General features: G+C 46.5%; 1 protein-coding gene across 2 annotated transcripts in view; it reads right to left on the bottom strand.

Moving 5' to 3' along the window:
• Positions 1-19,871, bottom strand: part of RLF (RLF zinc finger) — a 38,486-nt gene extending 18,615 nt beyond the window's left edge. Inside the window, exons 1-3 of one of the 2 annotated variants that reach the window (XM_075603744.1) lie at positions 19,672-19,802; positions 8,171-8,271; positions 421-575 (exon numbers count right to left, since the gene is read on the bottom strand). In XM_075603744.1, the coding sequence (XP_075459859.1) occupies positions 421-548 (128 nt within the window). In that variant the 5' untranslated portion in view covers positions 549-575; positions 8,171-8,271; positions 19,672-19,802. Of the gene's footprint in view, positions 1-420; positions 576-8,170; positions 8,272-19,671 lie in introns of both variants that reach the window. The other variant, XM_075603742.1, reaches the window with a different exon arrangement.
• Between the last annotated feature and the right edge of the window lie 4,923 nt (positions 19,872-24,794).

Raw genomic sequence — 24,794 nt, 5'->3', positions numbered from 1 at the left:
ATAGTAAGTGCGACGGCGACAATGCGACGTCGTGTCGCCAACTTTGGAAGCTGGAAATATTTGATTTTTCAAGGGCTGTCGACTCATGTGACAGCCCCTGAACAAATCAAATACCAGAACGCCCGCGCCGCCGCAAAGCGAAATATAACTTTTGCTAGCAGCAATGGGTGATGTCACCCGTCCCGTCGCCGGTCACTATACGTGCGGCCTAAGTAATGATGGTAACATGACAAATCTCGGGAACCAAGACAAAGGACTGAATTTAAGAAAATAAAATTAATACATGAAAAATGTCCTATTTTGATTCTGTGGACCAAGTCAAATAAGTGTAGTTATTGATGTTCATGCTTAAAAGTGACTCCGTTATTTTCACATTTAAAACACATCTCACATACAAAACAAGCTGAATATCTAACTTACAAAACAAGCCTCCCAAGTAACAATAAAACATCTTCGCATTCTGCTGTGAGGTATGGCCGTGCATTTGCAAAGCTTTTGAGAGCAGTTCCATATATCTCTGTACAAATGACAATATTTTCTGATGCCATATGGTCTTCAGTGTGCTGCAGTAATATCTAAAATGTAAGAAAGAAAAATATCAGTTAGCGGTGGTTATTCACAGTGAATGATACATTAAAGTTAACATTGGGGATAAGTAGTTCCCAAAGAGCTTTCAATTTAATTGGTGTACTGGGAGACAATGTAGATTTTTTTTTTTTACGTTTCCATGGAAGTACACAGGCAGGCGGGTCCTGAAAATGGTGAGGAGGGGATCTTTACTGATAGGGGGTGTGGGAGGGGTGCAAGAGTTTTAGAAGTAGGGGGCAGAAAGAAAGAATTGTGTTAGGACACAGCAGTACAGACACATGGGACAGTGAGAACACAGCTTTGAGCGGAAGGGGCTAGCAGTAACATAGCAAGAGTTTTTGTGTGGGAAATTTCCACAGACAGTTCAGATGACATCAGAACATTATTCACACCGTTATTTAATGAAATGAACAAGATTTAAAGATTTTGCGCTAGCATTAAATTACCATGACATTCTTAAAATCACCTTCATGTTATAGTCCTCATTCTTTACTACCTTGACTATTTGTTTTTTCAGTGCTGATAATGTACACAGTGCTTTACATATAAATTTGCCAACACAATGAATCCATAGAGCAACAATGTAATTTTGTTACAAAGCAAGTCTTAAAGCTGCAGTTCAAGCAATATCCTACATGTGTTTTTTTAATAAATAAATCCGTTGTGTATTATAAAAAAAATACTTGTAGCATCTATATACAGTATATAAAATGGAATAGTTAGTGCTATCTGCGGTGAATTTGATTGGTCCTCAGCCTCTGGCCAATCAGATTGGTGGGTCTGACGTCACCCAACTGCCACTCTCTTCCCCCTCGGCGAGACACACACACACACACCTCCCGGCGCTCATCTCTCCCTCCCGGCGCTCCGATCACCTCTCCCTCCCGGCGCTCCACTCACCTCTCCCTCCCGGCGCTCCACTCACCTCTTCCTCCCGGCGCTCCACTCACCTCTCCCTCCCGGCGCTCCACTAATCTCTCCCTCCCGGCGCTCCACTAATCTCCCTCCCCGGCGGGGGAACAGGCAGTGGCCAGGCAGGCTGCAGCTGCCTCGCGGCGCCTAAGATGGCAGCGGCCGGAAGGACCCCCTTCCTCCCTCACGGCGCCGCCTGGAAGTAGAGGTAGGTGTCGCGTATGTGTCGCTCTACGTGACGTGTGTGTGTGTGTGTGTGTGTGTATGTCTGTGTGTATGGGACACTGTGTGGGGGACACTGTGTGTGTGTTGCCCCACCCCCTGCCTTTCACGCCCCCCTGCCTTTCACGCCCCCGCCCCCTGCCTTTAACGCCCCCGCACCCCCCCTGCCCTTCACGCCCCCCCTGCCTTTCACGCCCCCACCCGCCTTTCACGCCCCCCCTGCCTTTCACGCCCCCCCTGCCTTTCACGCCCCCCCTCCCTTTCACGCCCCCCCCTCCCTTTCACGCCCCCCCGCCCTGCCTTTCACGCCCCCCCCCCTGCCTTTCACGCCCCCCCCCTGCCTTTCACGCCCCCCCCCCTGCCTTTCACGCTCCCCCCCATGCCTTTCACGCTCCCCCCCATGCCTTTCACACCCCCCCTCCCTGCCTCCGGGCAACGCCGGGTATATCAGCTAGTTTAAAATAAAAAAAATTAGACATTGATGTATTCTAATGTAACAAGCATGTTTGTATAGCAACCATTTACAAAGTCATACCCCCTTCCTCTTCTGAGACAGATTCTGGCTCTTGAGCCCTGCCCTCTCTCTAGCAGTGCACCAATTGTATCTAGTGCCTACATGGTCACATGATCTTCCACACAGAACTTTGCATCTTGGGCATTCTTCTGCAGCCCTAACAGCGATATAAAGAACCCAGAGCTGAATCTTCAGCTATCGATTACAGGAGAACTGATTGATCGACAATTTAGCTAATCACCTGTCAGTGTGCAGATTGTATTGATGCACACATTGTGCGCTTAAAGCTGCAGTTCAAGCTGTGCAAACAAAAATATATTTAAAAAAAAAAGAAACTTGGGCCAGGTATAGCAAATTCCAGCTTACACTACACACAAGAAAGTCTTCAGATTGTTGCTCAGTTCACTTTAAGGAAGCAGCAGGACTACAAAGTGTTAACGGCGCAAACTGAAAGTGAATAAGAGTACAATGCAGTGAATAAAGTGCAATAACCCAGTGACTATATGGATTAAAAACTAGTATCACCTGTAAACTGCAGCTTCGTGGAACAGGATCCTCAGAAGTGGATGCTCCTGGAAAGACCTCATATAAAGAAGCACAAATGCATGCGATATGGTGCATTAACATTTTACAGGTAGTCCTCGCTGTACAACGTTTCACTTTATAACAAATGGCATATCCAACGCAACCCTATGGGCTGTTTTTCGATGCCGGAATGCGTTATCCAACGCTCACCGTCACTGATTAACATGGGACTCACTTTACAACGGTGTCACTATCCAGCGCTACTTCCAGAACGGATTCCGTTGAATAATCAAGGACTCCCTGTACTCTGAGCAGACAGAGAGGGAAAAGGTCAACTCACAATTTCCCCACTGTTAAAGAGCAGAGTGACTTCGAGCGCACTCCAACCGAACTCCAGACTCAGCCGCTCCTCGTTGTGCACACACCTCACGTGCACGTCTTCCCTTGCTTGCATCTCTCACTAGCAGCGTTCTCGGGTCACCTAGCATCAACTGTTAGAGTACTAGGATACTATGGTGGCCACAGAAGTCCAAAAAGCCCAACGCGTTTCGCCCGTGTCAGCTTCTTCTGGGGTTCTTTTGTGCTTCTCTTCACAGCTTATATTTATACCCTACATCACAGTTTAAATCAGCTCAGCTGCTAGTTCTGTCAGTTAATGTTATTCTAGTGCTTGCAGCTCCATACTCCTACATTAGGCCTCGGTCCCGCTGCGCTCGTTGGCGCGGGCGGCCATGTCGCGAGTTCCCCACCAGCAGGGGAATCCTCGCGAGCCGGTCCCGGTCCCCCCTGGCGGCACAGCTGACTACACGCTGTGGCGCGTCAGCCGCTAGGAGACACAAGAGAATGGTGTTTCCTAGCGTTGACGCGTCACGTGGTGTGGCCGTGAGCCAATGGGGAGGGGAGGCTTCGGGAGGAGGAGAGGCTTCGGGGAGCGGGGAGGAGTGTGGAAGGAAAGCAGGTGAGTGCCTGTCTGTGTGTGTGTCTGAGTGCGTGCGTGCCTGTCTGTGTCTGTATGTGAATGTGTATGTGTGTGCCTGAGTGCCTGCCTCTGTCTGTGTGTGTGTATGAGTGCGTGAGTGCCTGTGTGTGTGTGTGCGTATGTGTATATGTATGAGTGCCTGCGTGTGTGTGTGTGTGTGTGTGTGTGTGTGTGTAGCAGCTCCAGCCCGAGTCCGTGGAGGGAGGGGGGGGGAGAGTAGCGGGTCCCTCCTGCAGCCCGTGGAGGGAGGGGGGGTGAGTAGCAGCTCCCTCCTGCAGCCCGTGGAGGGAGGGGGGGAGAGTAGCGGGTCCCTCCTGCAGCCCGTGGAGGGAGGGGGGGAGAGTAGCGGGTCCCTCCTGCAGCCCGTGGAGGGAGGGGGGGGGGTGAGTAGCATCTCCCTCCTGCAGCCCGTGGAGGGAGGGGGGGGGGAGAGTAGCGGGTCCCTCCTGCAGCCCGTGGAGGGAGGGGGGGGGGGGGGGAGAGTAGCGGGTCCCTCCGCTCAAGCCACGCCCCCCCTCCCTGTCAAACCTCCCACTCCCGCCCACCTCCCGCTCCCTACAGACCGCATATCGCGGTCTGTGTATCTCAGCGCACCGCCTGTCAGCAGTGCGGGTGCGCTGACTCTGGGAGCGGGGCCTTAGCCTTAGGCTTTTAAAAAGCTAGCAATAAGCAATCCAGCATTGGATGGTGTAAATCAGGGGTAAGCAAACTTTTTATGCCGAGCCCCCCTTTAAATTCATGACATTTCTCGTGCCCCCCCTGCCTGATGTAATCAAAATCACATGGGAAAAAAAAAAAAAAACCTTTATTAAACGGTATACAATGTAAATACAAATGTGTCTAAATACTTACATATTTCAACAGCTCGCGCTGGCAAAATTAGGCTGCGTCCATAGAGGGGGGAGCAGTGCTGAACAGCGCTGAAGCCTGTGCGATTTCATGCACATGCAGGCGAGCCAGCGGGCGCGATCGGGAGGCGGGGCAGTGACGTCGCTGGGCCAATAGCCCGCGACACACTGACATCAACGTCATGGCGCCTTGACGTTGACGCGGCTTCGCACTGATTGGATGTTTTCAGCCGACAGCTGAAAAATCCAGTTCCTCAGCACGTCTGCGGGCGCTCGCGTGAGCCCCCTCTAAAGACATCCTCATAGAGGATGCCGGGGCTCAGCGCGGAGCGTCCGCACGGCTCAGCGCTGCTTGTCCTTCTATGGACGCAGCCTTAGGCTGCGTCCACGCTGCCGCTGAGAGCGGTGACATCACCAACTCTCCAAGCATGAGCACAGGGTGTCCTGCATAATTTTGCAAGCATGAGCAGGGGATGAGGGGGCAAGGATCGGGGCCATTTCAGTGTGTTTGTGTGGCTGTGGGTGGCTGTGGCTGTGGGTGTGTGTGGCTGTGGGTGTGTGTGGCTGTGTGCATTGACTGCTGCCGAGTCAATTTTGTTTGTCTCCCCAAGCGCCAAGCTTGGGAGAGCGTACGTGCACAAAGGCAATCCTTTTGGGGGGGCATTCATCCACCTCTTTGCTACCTCCCTTCCCTCCCTCCCTTTTTCCCTCCCCCTCCTTTTTTCCCTTCTCCCATTTGTCTTTTTATTCTCCCTGCTCTTTGGCTTGCTGTCCCCAGTGTCATCCACACTCCTACCTACAGTATTACGTATTTTATTAATTTATTTTTTTCCATTTTCAATGTTGTGTTTTCACTTTTTTTTCTGTACATTCATAGTATGATTTATATAGTGCAGTTCCTAGATATGGAGACGGCGCTCGTCCGTAATCTTCACGGGAAATCTTCAGAAAAGGCCTCTTCTCTTCTCTCTTCAGCCGGCCACAGTCAATCCAAAATGCAAAAAAAAGGGGGAGGTGGAGCGCAGAGAAAAAGAGAAATGCCAAGGTAAGATAAGGTCAATTTATTAAAACACTGCACAGTATTACTTACAATTAGATAAAACCGCATGCACGTAGAGGCTCCCCCAAAAGTCTGTACACAGCGTTGGTCAAAATCCCCCTGCCCCGACCGCGATCCACTGCTGCAGATTCTCACAAAGTCCCTGACCCGGAACCGGAATATATATTAATAACTGATGCTATATCTAATACATGTCTACATACACTTACAAAAATTATTGAAATATATAGCCGCCCAAATAAAGCTCCTAATGTTAAGAATACTCATATTATATATTATTAAAAGTATATATATGTATGTATATATATATATATATATATATATATCTTCCCTTACAAAGTGATCAAATTCATTGGACTCCCTATGAATTTGATCACTTTGTAAGGGAAGATAAAAAAAAAAAAATATATATATATATATATATATATATATATATATATATATATATATACTTTTAATAATATATAATATGAGTATTCTTAACATTAGGAGCTTTATTTGGGCAGCTATATATTTGAATCATTTTTGTAAGTGTATGTAGACATGTATTAGATATAGCATCAGTTATTAATATATATTTATTTTATTTTTAGGTAATATGTGTATGTTTTGTGTCTATATATGTATGTTTGTATATCAATAGTCACATTTACCATTAGGAAGTAATTTGCAGCATGTTTTACACATGTTCATTGTGTTGGGCAATCTTGGTGGTGATGACCTATATAAGACCACCTCCTGTAATACCCTAATACCTTCTGACGAAGCGCTGTAATGCGCGAAACGCAGTGAGGGTTATGCTCATTACTCTTGAGTTGCACTCCTGGGTAGGAGTGCAGTTTTAGCACGTTTGATTCTCCCCTCACAGTAGCCGTTGTTATTTCCCCCGTCATCTCGCTAGTGTTTGCAGCTATTGCCATAGCTTTTGACCTAGCTGATGAGAGCCCGCCTACCACTCTTGTGTTGTTGCACTTCCGGTTCCGGGTCAGGGACTTTGTGAGAATCTGCAGCAGTGGATCGCGGTCGGGGCAGGGGGATTTTGACCAACGCTGTGTACAGACTTTTGGGGGAGCCTCTACGTGCATGCGGTTTTATCTAATTGTAAGTAATACTGTGCAGTGTTGTTTTAATAAATTGACCTTATCTTACCTTGGCATTTCTCTTTTTCTCTGCGCTCCACCTCCCCCTTTTTTTGCATTTTTGATTTATATAGTGGCAGCCTACCCTTACACTTGCAGAGGATCGCAGCAAAGGAGAGCAGGAAAACAGCGCTATTGCAGGGCAGGCACCATAAGGAGGGGCGTGCTCCTCCCCCGTACCTCCGAAGCCCCCGTGCGCGCTAACACACCCTCACATGGCCGCCACCTGCACTATCCTTTTCGGCTGCCCACCCGCGCACAGCGTCTGCCGACCCGCGCACATGCCGCCTGCACACACCCCCCCCGGTTGCGCACCGCTGCATTCAATCACAACACCCACACAATCACAACCAACACAGACAACACACAGTCCCACAGACTCAATCACAACCAACAGACAACACAAATCACAACACCCACACACAATACTCAATCACAATCAACACAGACACACTCAATCATAAGAGACACACTTTCACCTGGGGGGGAGGGGGTAGTACTAAGCATGCTCCAGTCCCCTTGTCCCCTGTGTGCTGCTGCAAACTGAGGCGGGGAAACAGACAGGAGATGGGGCTGTGTGCAGGGAAGGCCCCGCAACGAGCAGGAGAGCCAGCAAGGCCCCGACCCCACAACAATCAGAGCAGAGAGCAGCCAGCACGGAGCTTGTTCAGCCGCCCGCCTGCGCACCGCTGGTGTAAATATCCTAATGCAGTCACAGTTTTATATATTGTCAATAAAAACATTAAAAGTTATAATTTAGTTACTTATTGCACCTATTCAATATTTTAAAAAGTTTTTTTATCAATACTAACAGTAAAAACTATTATATAAACACGAGTCCCTACATAAACCATCACTCATACAAACAATTATAGAAGCTAAACAAGCGAAAACAGTTTGCTCATTATAAGAAATATAGTCTCAAATCTAAAAGATGACTGGATAATTCAATGATAATATTTGAACCATATTAATATAGACGAAATCTAATAGGACAAGGGGACCATTTAAATATGCATGTATTAGAACCATTAGTTTAGATTCCACTTAAAGCTATAAATAAGATGTGTATAAAATTCTCTAATTAAATTTAGACTGCTTATATATAACAACAAATTAAAAAGACTAAGAATAGGGACAATTTAAGGCAATATGGCACAATGATGCCAGACTTCTATCTACGAATTCCAAAAAAAGTGTATATTCAGTATGAAAAAGTATCAGAGGTCGCATTAAGACCATTGAAATATCATGTGAGAAAGGCAGTGGGGAAACTACTTGAAGGTTTAATACGAGATAATATTCAGGAATACCTAATGGAAAACATAAATTATTAGTAATAGTCAGCATGGATTTATGAAGGATAGATCACGCCAAACTAACCTTATTTGTTTCTTTGAGGAGGTAAGTAGGAATTTAGACCAGGGTAATGCTGTTGATGTGGTCTACTTAGATTTTGCAAAGGCTTTTGATACGGTTTCACACTAGAGGTTGGTGTACAAAATAAAGAAAATTGGACTCAGTAATAATATGTGCACCTGGATTGAAAACTGGTTAAAGGACAGACAACAGAGGGTTGTCATAAATTGAACTTTTTCAGGTTGGGCTTAAGTCGTGAGTGGAGTACCCCAGGGATCGGTACTGGGACCCCTGCTTTTTAACTTGTTTATTAATTACCTTGAGGTTGGGATCAAGAGCAAAGTCTCCATCTTTGCTGATGATACTAAATTGTGTAAGGTAATAGAATCAGAGCAGGATGTAATTTCTCTTCAAGTCCTTCTGGAGAGACTGTAACGTGGGCATGTAAATGGCAAATGAGGTTTAATACAGATAAATGTAAAGTTATGCATTTGGGATGCAAGAATAAACAGGCGACTTACAAATTAAATGGGGATAAATTGGGGGAATCCTTGATGGAGAAGGATTTAGGAGTGCTTGTAGACAGCATGCTTAGCAATAGTGTCCAATGTCATGCAGTAGCTGCAAAGGCAAACACGAGCTTATCTTGCATCAAACGGGCAATGGATAGAAGGGAAGTAAACATAATTATGCCCCTTTACAAAGCATTAGTAAGACCACACCTTGAATATGGAGTCCAATTTTGGGCACCAATCCTAAGAAAATACATTATGGAACTAGAGAGAGTGCAGAGAAGAGCCACCAAATTAATATTAATAAAGGTGATGGAAAATCTAACTTCTGAGGAGAGGTTAGCTAAATTAGATTTATTTGCATTAGAAAAGAGGCGTCTAAGGCTTTGGTCCCGCTGCGTCCGGCGGCGCGCGCTACTCACCATGTGATGGTGTCCTCCCGAGCAGGTCCAAGTCCCGCCTCCCTGCACGGCTCACTACACGCTGTGACGCGTCAGCCGCCAGGGGATGCAAGAGAATTGTAATCCCAAGCGGCGACGCGTCACGTGGTGTGGCTGTGAGCCAATGAGGAGAGGAGATGGGGAGCGCTTCGGAGAGGAGGGCTTCGGAGAGGAGGGCTTCGGGAAGCGGGGAAAGCAGCTGCAGCACCAAGGGAGCCCCCCTGCTCCCTCCCACAGACTCTTCAGGAAGGCTTCGGGGAGCGGGGAGGCAACCCCCTGATGGCCCCGCCACCGACATCATTGCCGCACCCACCCGACCCGTTTTGGCCACGCTCCAGCTCCCTACAGACCGCAGATAGCGGTCAAGTGCCTCTCCACGCGCCGTCTGTCTGCAGTGCGGGCGCGTGGTCTGAGGCAGCGGGGCCTTAGCGGGGATATGATAACTATATACAAATATATTCGGGGACAATACAAGAACTATTCATCCCACGGGCAGTACAAAGGACTCGGGCCGTCCCTTAAGGTTGGAGGAAAGGAGATTTCACCAGCAACAAAGGAAAGGGTTCTTTACAGTAAGGGCAGTTACAATGTGGAATTCATTACCCATGGAGACTGTGATGGCAGATACAATAGATTTGTTGAAAAAATAAGTTGGACATCTTTTTAGAAAGGAAAGGTATACAGGGATATACCAAATAAGTAAACAAGGGAAGGATGTTGATCCAGGGAGTAATCTGATTGCCAATATTTGGAGTCAGGAAGGAATTTATTTTTCCCCTTATGAGATATCATTGGATGATATGACTGGGGTTTTTTATGTGCCTTCCTCTGGATCAATAAGCAAGTATATAGGATAAAGTATCTGTTGTCTAAATTTAGCATAGATTGTACTTGATGGACGTACGTCTTTTTTCAACCTCAACCCAATGTAACTATGCATTAATGTCGAAGTCCACATTCAGTACCAGAGGTCTCAAAGTTTTCAGCTAATGAATCCAAAGGCTCTCTTTTTGGGAAATAGATTGTATTCTATTCCCCCTCCACCAGTTCCTTGGAATGTGATCTTTTCCAATAAACTTTAGAGACCTTGATTTGTGACAGATCTTAAAATGTAATTAAACTTTGTGACTCTGAACCCTTTTCTTAATGTTTCTCACGTTCCAAAATCCTAACTTTCAATTTGCTTGTTGCGCTGCCCACATACTGAAGGCCGCACGGACATTCTAAAAAGGTACACTATAAAATCAGTGTTGCAGTTTATTAAACTTAAAATCATAAAAACCTCCCCTGCCGTTTGAAGTGAAATTTTTACTTTTGATGATGCCAAATTTGCAAGCCACACATGTATAGAATCCTTTAGGATTACTCTTAAACCATGTTCCCTTTTCACTTGGTCACTTGAGTTATTGGTTACTTGTTTACTTCTTAAGGCACTTGGAGACAATTTATCCTTCAAGTTTGGGGCTTTGGTAAAAACAATTTGCGGTTTATCAGGTAAAGATCATCTAAGGACTGGGTCTTGTTTTAAAATAGGCCAGTATGTCCCAATCTTCTTAATGTTGAGCGATTCGTGTTTATACTGAGTGATAAAAGGGATTACGTTTTTCATATCCTCCCCTTTAACAACTTCTTTTGTCTTTAAAAGATCTTCTTTCCATTCTAGTTACCTTCATTACATTGTCCAATATTCTAGGATTGTATTCTTTTTCTAGAAATCTCTCAAAATGGTTAATTACTCCTGATAGGTCTGATCAGAGGTACAATTCCTCCTTATCTGGCCTTTGGAATGTTATCCAACCATTTATTATAATGGCAACTTTTTCTGTGAATGTACATGTTGCAGTTAACAGACTTGAAATGTGTTTTACAGTTTATTATTCCTTCATGTATAAAAAGGTTCAGATCTAAGAATTGATTGATAAATTCTAAAGCTGCTGACTTCACCTCTCCAGACAAAGATGACGTCGTCGATATATCTGTACCAGAGGACCAAGGCTGCACCAAGCCACACGTCTCTCCTCCCATAATCCCATGAATAGGTTCACGTATCTCGACGCAAACTTGATCCCCATGGCCGTCCCACAGACCTCTAGATAGTAGCTATCATTAAATCAAAAATAATTATTGGTGAGAATGTCTTAAAAATGAAATTAGCTTGTTCAGTTGCCATTTCTTTAACTAATTCCTCTACAGCCTCTAGACCCTGCATATGGTTAATGCTTCTATTGAGTACTGCTTTGTGACTTGCAACGTAACAGCAGTCATTCTCCCACTCCATTTGGTCCAATAAATTGATCATTGGTTAGTATCAAGTAGATAGGAGGGTAATTTGACTACATACTTTTGAGGATAGAAATTTATATATTCCGATAATTTCAGAAATTGATTCTATTTCGCAGAACTTATCGGTCTCCCTGGCGGATTTAGTAGACATTTGTATATTTTAGAAATAAAAATAATTTTAAAAAAAAACGGTAACTTTGGAAATCTATTGAAAAGATGATTCAACTCAAACTTTAATATGCCCAAATCTTTACCTTCCGATCGGATTTTTTCTTAAATAAAGTTGTGGAATCATTACCTCCTCTACATCAAATGTCTACTAAATCCGCCAAGGAGACCAATAAGTTCTCGGAAATGGAATAAATTCCCGAATTTATCTGAATATATAGTTTTCTAACTCAAAGTATGTAGTCAAACTACCCTCCTATCTACATGATACTACCCAAGTGATCAATTTATTGGACCAAATGGATTGGGAGAATGGCTACTACTTTGTGACTTGCGACGTCACAGCACTCTAGAGCCTGCATATGGTTAATGCTTGTATAGACTGTAGAGGAATTTCTAAAAGAGAAAGAAATGGCAACTGAACAAGCTAATTTCATTAAAAGCTTTGAGTACATTCTCACCAATAATTATTTTTGGTTTAATGATAACTAATATCTTACAGGTCTGTGTCGCGAACCTACTCATGGGATTATGGAAGACGAAACGTGTGTGGGTTGGCGACAGGCTTGTTCCTCTGGTACAGATATATATCGACGACATCTTTGTCCGGCGAGGTGAAGAGACTGCAGCTTCAGAATGTACATTATCAACCAGCTAAATCAAACTCAGATGAATCTCAAATTCACTCATAGCATGAGTGGACAAGAGATTCAATTCTTAGATCTGAACCTTTTTATACATGAAGGAAGAATAAACTGAAAAACATTTCAAGTCTGTTAACTGCAACACGTACATATTCACAGAAAAAGTTGCCATTATAATAAATGGTTGGATAAAATTCCCAAAGGCCAGATAAGGAGGATCAGGAGGAATTGTACCTCTGACCAGACCTATCAGGAGCAATCAACCATGTTGAGAAAGATTTCTAGAAAAAGAATACCATCCTAGAATATTGGACACTAATGAAGGAGGTAACTAGAATGGAAAGAAAAGATATTTTAAAGAAGTTGTTAAAGTGGAGGTTATGAAAAACTTTATCCCTTTTATCACAGTATAACAACGAATCGCCCTACATTAGGAAGATTGGGAAACACTGGTCGATTTTAAAACAAGACACAGTGCTTAGAGGATTTTTACCTGATAAACCACAAATTGTTTTTACCAAAGCCCCAAACTTGAAGGATAAATTGGCTCCAAGTGCCTTAAGAAGTTAACAAGTAACCAATAACTCAAGTGACCAAGTGAAAAGGGGAATATTGTTTGAGAGTAATCTTAAAGGATTATATACATGTGTAGAATGTATGGCTGGCATCAACAAAAGTAAAAATGTCACCTCAAACGGCAGGGGGGGGGGCTGTTTACGATTTTAAGTTTAATAAACTGCAACACTGATTTTATAGTGTACCTTTTCGAATGTCCGTGCGGCCTCCAATATGTGGGCAGCGCAACAAGCAAATTGAAAGTTAGGATTTTGGAACATGAGAAACATAAAAAAAGGGTTCAGAGTCAAAGTTTCATTACATTTTAAGATCCGTCACAAATCAGGGGTCTAAAGTTTATTGGAATAGATCACATTCCAAGGAACTGGCGGAGGGGGAATAGAATACAATCTATTTCCCAAAAAGAGAGCCTTTGGATTCATAAGCTGAAAACTTTGAGACCTCTGGTACTGAATGTGGACTTCGACATTAATGCATAGTTACATTGGGTTGAGGTTGAAAAAAGACGTACGTCCATCAAGTACAATCTATGCTAAATTTAGACAACAGATACTTTATCCTATATACTTGCTTATTGATCCAGAGGAAGGCACATAAAAAACCCCAGTCATATATGCCTTTCTCACATGATATTCCAATGATCTTAATGCGACTTCTGATACTTTTTCCTACTGAATATACAATTTTTTTTGAAATTCCTATATAGAAGTCTGGCATCATTGTGCCACAGCCTTAAATTGTCCCTATTCTAATTTTTTAATTTTTATTATATATAAGCAGTCTAAATTTATAGAATTTTATACACCTGTTATTTATAGTTTTAAATGGAATCTAAACTAATGGTTCTAATACATGCATATTTAAATGGTCCCCTTGTCCTATTAGATTTCAGCTATATTAATATGGTACAAATATTATTGAATTATCCAGTCATCTTTTAGATTTGAGACTATTTCTTATGAGCAAACTGTTTGCTTGTTTTTTAGCTTCTATAATTGTTTGTACGAGTGATGGCTTATGTAGGGACTCGTATATAATAGTTTTTACTGTGTTAGTATTAATAAAATCCTTTTTTAAATATTGAATAGGTGCAATAAGCAACTCAATTAGAACTTTTAAAATGTTTTTATTGACAATGTATAAAACATTGTGACAGCATTAGGATATTTACACCATCCAATGCTGGATTGCTTACTGTTAGCTTTTTGAAAGCCTAATGTAGGAGTATGGAGCTGCAAGCCCTAGAATAACAATTAACTAACAGAACTAGCAGCTGAGCCGATTTAAACAGTGATGTAGGTGCAGTGGTGCCCAAACTGGCGAGTGCGCCCCCCAGGGGGCGCTAGGCTTTCTGGGGACGGGGAGGAATGGCAGTTCTAGAGATCCTGTGCTCTCCCCCGAGGCATTTAAATTAAGAGTCCGGGGGGCGTGCGAGGCCTCTATAATATTCACCTTCCCGCGACACACCGTGCTGGTAATCTGGCGTCAAATTACGCCGCGGTGTCACGTGATATCGCCATGGCAACGTGACATCACATGACCCTGCATGTCATTTGACAATGGGGTCTATTAAGGGGAAGAGGCGGCGCAAGGCGCCAGGGAGCAGGCAAGGGGTGCGCATGGGGAAAAGTTTGCGCACCCGATTGTAGGGTATACATATAAGCTGTGAAGAGAAGCACGATAGAACCACAGAAGCAGACATGGGCGAAACGCGTTGGGCTTTTTGGACATCTGTGGCCACCGTAGAATCCTACTACTCTACCAGTTGATGCTAGGCTATCCAAGAACGCTGCAAGCGAGACGCAGGTCAGGAAAGCCGTGCACGTGAGTGTGCACACAACGAGGAGTGGCCAAGTCTGGTGTAGGGTTGGAGTGCACCCAAAGTCACTCTGCTCTTTACCAGTAGGGAAATTGTGAGTTGTCCTTTTTCCCCTCTGTGTTTGTCTGCTCAGAGTACAGGGAGTCCTCGAATTATTCAATGGAATCCGTTCTGGAAGTAGCGCTGGATAGTGAAACCGTTGTAAAGTGAGTCCCATGTTAATCAGTGGCGGTGAGCGTTGGATAACGCATTCCGGCATCGAAAAACAGCAAATAGGGTTGCGTTGGATATGCCATTCGTTGTAAAGTGAAACGTTGGATAGCGAGGACTACCTGTAAAATGTTAATGCACCATATCGCATGCATTAGTGCTTTCTTCTTTATGAGGTCTTTCCAGGAGCATCCACTTCTGAGGATCCTGCTCCACGGAGCTGCAGTTTACAGATGATACTAGTGTTTTATCCATTTATTCACTGGGTTATTGCACTTTATTCACTGTATTGTACTCATTCACTTTGCGCCGTTAACACTTTGTTGCTCAGTTCTGTTTAGTTGCGGTTTGGGAGACCGCATGTGTTTAGGCAACATCTGATTTAATTATATTAGTTACTATTTAGACTTGTACATATATTGATCACATAAGCGTGAGCATTTTTTCTGTTCATATAAATCGCTTCCTTAAAGTGTCCGCCTCACTGACAGACAAATTCAGCGTAAACAAGAGTATCCCAAGTCCAATATTTAATAAGAATTTAAAAAATAAAAAAATAAAATACACGTTACAGAGTGAATTCAGGCGTATAGAGCAAGATCAGAGTTCATCTCTCCATGCCGCAGGGAATATACATGAACCTATTTCAGTGTCATCTGCACTTCCACTTCTCTGCACCCTTGTCTTCCTTCATCGCTTGCAGTTGAGTGTCTCAAATGTTGTCTCTCTCCAGATAAGTGATTAACACTTTATTGTCCCTATGCATTTCATGAAGACCTCACTGATGAAATTATGTCTCCACGACATGACACAGATGCAGACACCACTGAAGGATGTTCATGTATATGCCCGGCTACACCTGATCTTGCTCTACAGTATATGCCTAAATTCATTGCGTTTGCGAAAGTATAACTTTATATTTTTTCTATCCAGTCATTAAATACTACACTATCAGGATCCTCCTCCTACTTGTCTATTTTGCAGTATATAATCTAATTTTGGTACCTGAGGCACATGGAGACTGACCTATACAAGCTCTCAATGTACAATCAGGAATTTGAATTGGATTCACCAACTCCAAAATATTTTGTGTTCTTCAATAATGGTCTTTAAATCCATACTAGAACATTGCCACTCATTTTACGCTATATATTGCGTTTGTGCATAAAATCAGACAACTTAAAACGTACTTCTACCAATGTTTGTGGAAACCCTATGGAAAGGTATTAGACTTGGCTTTATATCGCAGAGAATTATTAATTTCCATTTTGCAACACACATTGGAACTGAAATGACAAAGATAGGAAACACGGTCTACAACATTGTTTTTCAACCAGGGTTCCCAGGCCTCCTTAAAGTGTTACCTGCAATTTTTTGGTCACTTGAAAATGATATCAAATACAGAAGAATTTACAATGCATCTGATCAGAGTTGCTATTAGAGAGGGTTGGTTGGGGGTCCTCAGAATTTCACTTAGGGTTCCTTAATCAAAAAAGTTGGAAACCACAGGTCTACAATATGCATCATTTTGTTTAAAATGTAAAGCCAACTGCGAAAATGTGCAACAAAAACAGACAGACTACACACTTTTTTTATAGGCTAATTGGGAGCTCAGCCCTGAGAAAAGGATTGGGTGCACAATCTTGAGTTGAAACAACGAAGGACAAGATAGGAGTATTCTAAGAATTACATTCTAAGGTCACACAATTTCTCACCAGTCACTTCATATTGCTAAAAGTAAATGTTTTTGCTCATTATATTTTATCTGTATTACAAACAAGAATGTGAAGTTTATATTCCCATGCATCATCTTTAAGGGGCACTCCCTTCTTACAACCAAAATGTCAACTCGTGTCAATAAGATATTTGAAAGCATGATAAACAAGTGTCGGAGGGTTTTTACAACCATGAATCTTTATTTTTTTACCGATGCGTATCAATTAAAGTATCTACAAGTAAATGTGCTTTCTTTGTTCTGTTTACCAATGATGATGCCAGCATCAATCATATAAATGAAGGACTATAAATATTGGCTGAGCACTAACCCGGAAATTACCCGCACCAGGTCGGAACCGGCGCGGGGCAATTTCAGGGCAGCTGAAAATAGTTCAACACTTACCTGCAGCCGGCGACCCCCCCCCCCCCTCCCATCTGGGAGCAGCAGCAGACGTCCTTGTGGCGGTGGCAGCAGCCGAAGTCCTTGTTCAGCCGGCACAGAGCAAACAGCCAACAGCCGATGCCTGTGGGAGCCGGGGAAACATGTGACCGGAGCTCCAGTCACATGGTTCCCTGGCTCCCACAGGCAGCCTTTGCTCTGTTCCTGCTGCACAAGGACTTCGGCTGATGCCACCGCCATTAGGACGTCTGCTGCTCCTAGATGTCGCTGCGTTCCTTATCACTCTGCAGGCAAGTGCCTTCTGGGTAACCAGGTACCAGTTACCCGGTTTTAGGAAAATATAGGAACCGGTAAAACACTACGGAGCACTCCTCATAACGGGAACAATCTACCAGAGATTCTCACAACCGCCACCAGTCTAAATTCTTTCAAACTAAAGCGGTCTCACATTTTAATCTGGTCTGTAACTGTTACAAATGCCTATAACATTATCTCTTACTGTGCATGGAATGTCTTGTATAGAATGTATAACCTTGCTCACTTAATGCAACCATGTATTTGTAACCATGTATTTGTCATCATAACTCTGCCCACTCTGAAAACGAGAGGTAACTCAATGTATTACTTCCTGGTAAAACATTTTATAAAAATAAATAAATAAAATTATATACATTTCTATGGTCTCAATGTTTCTCATTTACATCAAGTATTAATGAATTATAATAAAACCAGTAAAATACATTGCATTAGTCATTTTTTTCTAAAATACTTTACACAACCATTAAGTAACTTAGAACACTTTCTAGATAGTGATTCAAAACTTCTCATGTATGCATGAATATCTTTATTTATATAGCACCGACACTGTACTCAGCAGTTTTACAAAACAGTACAGGAAATTATTATACAATAAGCGCAAAATGTTTAAAAAGCAACACAGATGAAACAATACAACATTTCTGTCCCAGATGTATGATAGCATAAAGGGAAAAGCAATAAACATCAATTAAAACAGTAGTTTTGAAGTTATCCCATTTTCTGTGTAGCACAGACAGCAAGTGTTTCTTGGAACATGTATTAAAAGAAAACCCATCATTTTCAGCTTTTCTAATAAAATGACAGAAGTTTTACAACAGCGCTTTTTATTTCTTTTTAATATAACAGACCTTATTGCCAATGTATATTCAATTTGAAGGTTACTCCATAACATGTATATTCAAGTTCGCACTTTTGAAATTGCTTTGTGATATAAACCCTGTCCCTTCTCGATTTGGCTCAATTCTAATATTTTATTTATAAAACCTCATTTGTGAATTCACATGTGTTTTAGATTTATCGACTTTACGAAACTTTTGTACTCTTGTGACATGTTCATTACATTCGTAATTTTGTATTTTTTTTGGGGGGGGGGGGGGGGATTATCTTCCACTTTGTATTTAACCTACTGTAATGTATACTGTTTAAGACCTATAAGCCCCACCACAGCAAAAGTAGTTTAACAAACATAATGTAGAATATGTGGACTTGGGTTAAGCAGTCACAATATTTTAGGCGTTCCAGAGTCATAATACAGGTTTTAAACAGTTCTGCAGGAATTAAAAAAGGTCCAAAGCGACCAACTTAGTCTGACAGGTTACATTAATACAAAATCTCTCTGAATGTATTTTGAACAGATTTGTGTTAATGACACTTTAACCAACGGTGCGCCATATTTTTTGAAAACAAAAAACATGAATATGGTTACCTGTAATAACATGCTTCTTTGCTAAACCTAAAGCACAGATTCATCATGTTAGCCATATAAACACTTGCAACACAACTAGGGCAATACTAGTGCAAAACATTGCACACGATTATGCAGAAAGAGGGGAAAAAATGTAATCTACTAGATGTGTTTCCACCGATAAGCCCAGCCACAAGGCCCTTTACTCAGTATGTATTCAAGGAAGCATTAACCACGATGAGAAGCTTCTCTGCATGACAAATAAAGGCCCGGGTTTCTTATGCGAGTTAGCAACGCATTTTCTGGGTCAAAAGAAAAAAAATGGCTCTTATTCAGTGTGCAGTGACGCAGCTTGTGCATGGCAGGGAGGCCTCTTTCCATACCACAGAGAAACCGCTTCAATGCCCATTGATCTGAGAGGCCCAGAGACAAGAGAATCCCTGGTGTAGGCCCCATCACAGTAGGCAAACCTCAACATTAAAAACAAACAGCTGAAACTGAAGCAAAAACAAGAAGCAACCGGAGACCAAGCAGTCCACCACCCGAGACCAAGCACCTCACCTTCCCCTCCCCCCTGTTTACTAGGCGATATACGACGTAGTTAACCCCTTCCGAATCAGAGATGGGGGGGCAGGAGTGCAACGCCGCGGTGCATTGTGCTATGGCCGTCGCTATCCCTCCCCCCCAACCCGCTCAGCGGCGTTATCAACTTCAGTGCTCAAGATCCACAGAATGCCGTTATGTGCAGAAACTGACGGTTGGGCGCGAGAGGGAGGCCTCCTCACACTGACCCACTGACCCGCCTACCCTCCTCCTCCTCCACAGAATCACTGTCAGGGACCGACATAAAGCGCATTATACTGTACAACAATAACATTAAAAAACAGTCAATGAAAGAAATAACCCAGCACGAAGCCCCGCGGTGCGGAGTCCGGGGGGGTGGGGGGGGCTGCGCTGTTTATCAACACAAAGCGGGGGGGGAGGGGGGATCGGTCCGCGGTGTCTCCGCGCCTCACACGCAACGGGCATTTTACCTCACAGAAGCTGCCGCAGTAGCTGGCGGAGCTTGAAACCGACACCTCGTCCTCCCTCAGCTTGCCCTCCAGCCCGCGCAGGGTGTCGCCCAGGCGGAAGGGCGGCGGCATGTCGCTGCTACCGCCGTTGGGCAGCCGGAGTCGGGAGTCTCCCTTCCCGTCCGCCATCTTCTCAAGCCGTTGCCGCGCGTAGGCCAGCTCGTCACGTGAGGCGGCGCGCGCGGCGCGTGGCGTAATCAGAGAGAGGGGAGGGGTAAGGGGGAGGGGCAAGGGGAAGAGGGAGCGGGCTTAACCTGCGAGCTGCCAGAGGAAGGGAAAAAGCGCGGGAAACCTCAGCACGCCTAAGGTGCCGGGCGGGCAGAGAGGGAGCGGAGCCGGGGTGCAGGGCAGGGGGGAGAGCGAGCGGAGCCGGGGTGCCGGGCAGGGGGGAGAGCGAGCGGAGCCGGGGTGCCGGGCAGGGGGGAGAGCGAGGGGCAGGGGGGAGAGCGAGCGGAGCCGGGGTGCCGGGCAGGGGGGAGAGCGAGCGGAGCCGGGGTGCCGGGCAGGGGGGAGAGCGAGCGGAGCCGGGGGGCAGGGGGGAGAGCGAGCGGAGCCGGGGTGCCGGGCAGAGGGGAGAGCGAGCGGAGCCGGGGTGCCGGGCAGGGGGGAGAGCGAGGGGCAGGGGGGAGAGCGAGCGGAGCCGGGGTGCCGGGCAGGGGGGAGAGCGAGCGGAGCCGGGGTGCCGGGCAGGGGGGAGAGCGAGCGGAGCCGGGGTGCCGGGCAGGGGGTGAGAGCGAGCGGAGCCGGGGTGCCGGGCAGGGGATGAGAGCGAGCGGAGCCGGGGTGCCGGGCAGGGGGGAGAGCGAGCGGAGCCGGGGTGCCGGGCAGGGGATGAGAGCGAGCGGAGCCGGGGTGCCGGGCAGGGGGTGAGAGTGAGTAGGGTTGCCAGGTGGCTTGTCAAAAATACTGGACACAATGGTGAAAGGTGCGACGCACTCGAGAATCGTTGGTGGGGAAGAATGTCATTTATAAATGACCTGACTGTTAAGTCATTTGTTCTAAATTTCACTCCAAGTATTCACCAATTTGCACCAATTTATATTCTATTTCGTAAAAAATCTGGGGAGGAGTCTTGGGAGGGAGCGCCCTTCCGAGGATTGTTTTAGGAAATAGAATATGAAATAGTGCAAATTGGTGCATGCGTGGAGTGAAATTTAGAACAAATGACGTAATGGTCAGATCATTTATAAATAACTGACCTGCAGCCATACTGTACATGACGCGCAATACTGATCTTACTGCTCCTCCCACAAATTCCAAGTGTTGCACCCCCTCCTCATCCTCTCTCTCGCTCTCTCTTCCCCCTTGTCCTCTCACCCTCTCACCCCCTTTGTCCTCTCACCCCCTCCCTTCATCCTCTCTCATCCCCCCCCTTCATCCTCTGTTACCCCCCATCCCTTCATCCTCTCACACCCCTCTCCCCCATTCCCCTCCCTGTCATTATCAGTACAGTAGCTTTCAAATTTAGACTTCAAAATCCAGCTTTAAATTGCATATTGAATCATGCCAATGAATAAGTAACCTGCTCTGCCTTCTTGGGGATGATCTGTAAGTAAGAGGTGCTGCAGAGATTGCAATGCTGCTGTGATGAGAGCTGAGTTATGGAGCCTTTCTGAGAATTTACAAGGGTGGTTATTTTTAATAGATCTTGAAAATGGGAAGACTGTTAGTATAGTAAAAGAAAAGTAAGGGTGAGTGAGCAATTAAACAATGTTGCCAGTACTGTATGTACTCTGTCAAAGGCAGGACACAGACAGAAAAACAGACACACTCATACACTTACACACAGATACACACACAGACATATATACACACACACACACTGAGACATATACCCACAAACACACTGAGATATACACACACACACAGACATTCACTCACTCACACACTCACTCAAACACACACACACTGAGGTACACATATATACAGGCAGGACACAGGACACAGGACACAGACAGAAAGACAGACACACTGAGACACACACACACATATACAGACAGGACACATATAGACAGACAGACACACACACACACAGCCTCACCTCTCTGCTGCATGCTTTTCCTCTGGTCTTTGGCCCCACCCCCCAGGCTCCTGCCACCTCCCGATTGGCTGAATTACACAGCAGCAACCAATCGGAAGCTGCCCAGCCCCCTAGCAGCAGCAGCCCTGCTCTATCCCATGTCCAGTATTATCTCTCATATTTTACCGGACAGGGGAACCAAATACCGGACACATGGCAACCCTAAGAGCGAGCCGGGGTGCCGGGCGGGGGGAGAGCATTGGGCATGTACCGGGTGCGTGGGGCCCCCCTATGCTGTGGTGCTCCCGGGCAACTGCCCAGCGTGCCCATACGTTAAGACGGCCCTGCCCGGCGCGCGTGAGCACAGACACCTCGGCGTGGGACAGACAGGGAGAGAAGCCTGCAGCTGGGGGAGAGCTGGGCATGGCGGCAACTGCTCTGACCGTCCGCCGCCACCGCCCACCCCCCCATCCACTGCCCTCCCTCTGCATCTACAACCACGCCTCCACAGCCACCGCCCCCCTCCGCATCCACTGCCCCCCTCCGCATCCACTGCCCCCCTCCGCATCCACTGCCCCCCTCCGCATCCACTGCTCCCCCTCCGCATCCACTGCCCCCCTCCGCATCCACTGCCCCCTCCGCATCCACTGCCCCCCTCCACATCCACTGCCCCCTCCGCATCCACTGCCCCCCTCCGCATCCACTGCCCCCCTCCGCATCCACTGCCCCCTCCGCATCCACTGCTCCCCCTCCGCATCCACTGCCCCCTCCGCATCCACTGCCCCCCTCCACATCCACTGCCCCCTCCGCATCCACTGCTCCCCTTCCGCATCCACTGCTCCCCCTCCGCATCCACTGCCCCCCCCTCCGCATCCACTGCCCCCTCCGCATCCACCGGCCCCCTCCGCATCCACTGCCCCCCTCCGCATCCACTGCCCCCCTCCGCATCCACTGCCCCCTCCGCATCCACTGCCCCCCTCCACATCCACTGCCCCCTCCGCATCCACTGCTCCCCTTCCGCATCCACTGCTCCCCCTCCGCATCCACTGCCCCCCCCTCCGCATCCACTGCCCCCTCCGCATCCACCGGCCCCCTCCGCATCCACTGCCCCCTCCGCATCCACTGCCCCCTCCGCATCCACTGCCCCCTCCGCATCCACTGCCCCCTCCGCATCCACTGCCCCCCTCCGCATCCACTGCCCCCCTCCGCATCCACTGCTCCGCATCCACTGCCCCCCCTCCGCATCCACTGCCCCCCCCCTCCGCATCCACTGCCCCCTCCGCATCCACCGGCCCCCTCCGCATCCACCGCCCCCCTCCGCATCCACCGCCCCCCTCCGCATCCACTGCCCCCCCTTCCGCATCCACCGCCCCCCCTCCGCATCCACCACCCCCCCTCCGCATCCACCGCCCCCTCCGCATTCACTGCCCTCCTCCGCATCCACCGCCCCCCTCCGCATCCACCGCCCCCCTCCGCATCCACCGCCCCCTCCGCATCCACCGCCCCCTCCGCATCCACTGCCCCCTCCACATCCACTGCCCCCCTCCGCATCCACTGCTCCCCCTCCGCATCCACTGCTCCCCCTCCGCATCCACTGCTCCCCTCCGCATCCACCGCCCCCCTCCGCATCCACCGCCCCCCTCCGCATCCACTGCCCCCTCCGCATCCACTGCCCTCCCTCTGCATCCACTGCCCTCCCTCTTCATCTACTGCCTCCCTCCGCATCCACTGCCCCCCCCTCCGCAGCCACCGCCCCCCTGCAGCCACCGGGCCCGACCTGACACCATCCCCAAGGTAAGTCTGAATTTTATATGTATTGGGGAGGTGGGTGTATTTTGTATATGTATTGGGGAGGTGGGGATATTTTATATATGTATTGGGGTGGTGGGGTTATTTTTTATATGTATTAGGGGGTGTGGAGATATTTTTATATGTATACGGGGGCGTGGGGGTATTTTTTATATATATTAGGGGGGCGTGGGGGTATTTTTTATATGTATTCGGGGGCGTGGGGGTATTTTTTATATGTATTCGGGGGGCGTGGGGGTATTTTTTATATGTATTAGGGGGGCATGGGGGTATTTGTTATGTATTTGGGGGCGTGGGGGTATTTTATATGTATTTGGGGGGTGTGGGGGTATTTGTTATATGTAATCGTGGCGTGGGGGTATTTGTTATATGTATTCGGGGGGTGTGGGGGTATTTTTTATATGTATTCGGGGGGTGTGGGGGTATTTGTTATATGTATTCGGGGGGGCGTGGGGGTATTTGTTATATGTATTTTGGGGGGTCGCATCTTTTACCATTGTGTCCAGTATTTTTCGACAAGCCACCTGGCAACCCTAGGTACAGGCAATGTGAGGGGTTAACTCTCTCGTGAAGGCCTAGTTTGATATTGCAGCCTAGATGCATGTTACAGTATCCATGGGCGGGCCTTGTAACAACCAGAGAGTGTCATCCTGGGAGGATGCTGGTTGGGTCACATGCAGTTAATGTGATGCCTGTCAGTATCAGACCTGCCCTTTTATGGGGCAGGGTTACAAGCCCATCCCCTGGGTATATACTGGCACTCTCCCAGAAGTCAGTAGTCTGTCTCCCCTCCCCCTGAGGAGTGGAAGTGTGTGTGAGATCCTGAGTACCATCAAGGATAAGGAGCTGGTTGGCGCCTGCAGGACCTTATACAAAAGAGAAGGCTACGACTTCTGGCTGTATGACAATATGACACACAGAACCCCAGCAAGCTCATTTTAGGAACCCATTGTGACGGTAGCTTTGTAACAGGCTATTAATAATACACACCAAATATAACTGGGTTGAACTGAACGAGACTTAGATATGATAAAAAGTAATTTATTCCTTGAAAAAGGTGAACACACGAGATTATACAAATAACAGACAAAATATGGACACTCACTTACGATGGGAATGATGAAATAGTCAGAAATCGTTACTAGCAGTTCATACAGCAATCTTGAAAATCACAAAAGACACGAAAGACAATAGCCATAGGCTGAGCCTGGTTCTTATACAATTATTTCCCATTGAACACAACCTAAACCCAGCC

Source organism: Ascaphus truei, chromosome 6, assembly GCF_040206685.1.
Source record: "Ascaphus truei isolate aAscTru1 chromosome 6, aAscTru1.hap1, whole genome shotgun sequence".
NCBI classification, from domain to species: domain Eukaryota; kingdom Metazoa; phylum Chordata; class Amphibia; order Anura; family Ascaphidae; genus Ascaphus; species Ascaphus truei.
This window is presented reverse-complemented; position numbering and strand designations above follow the sequence as displayed.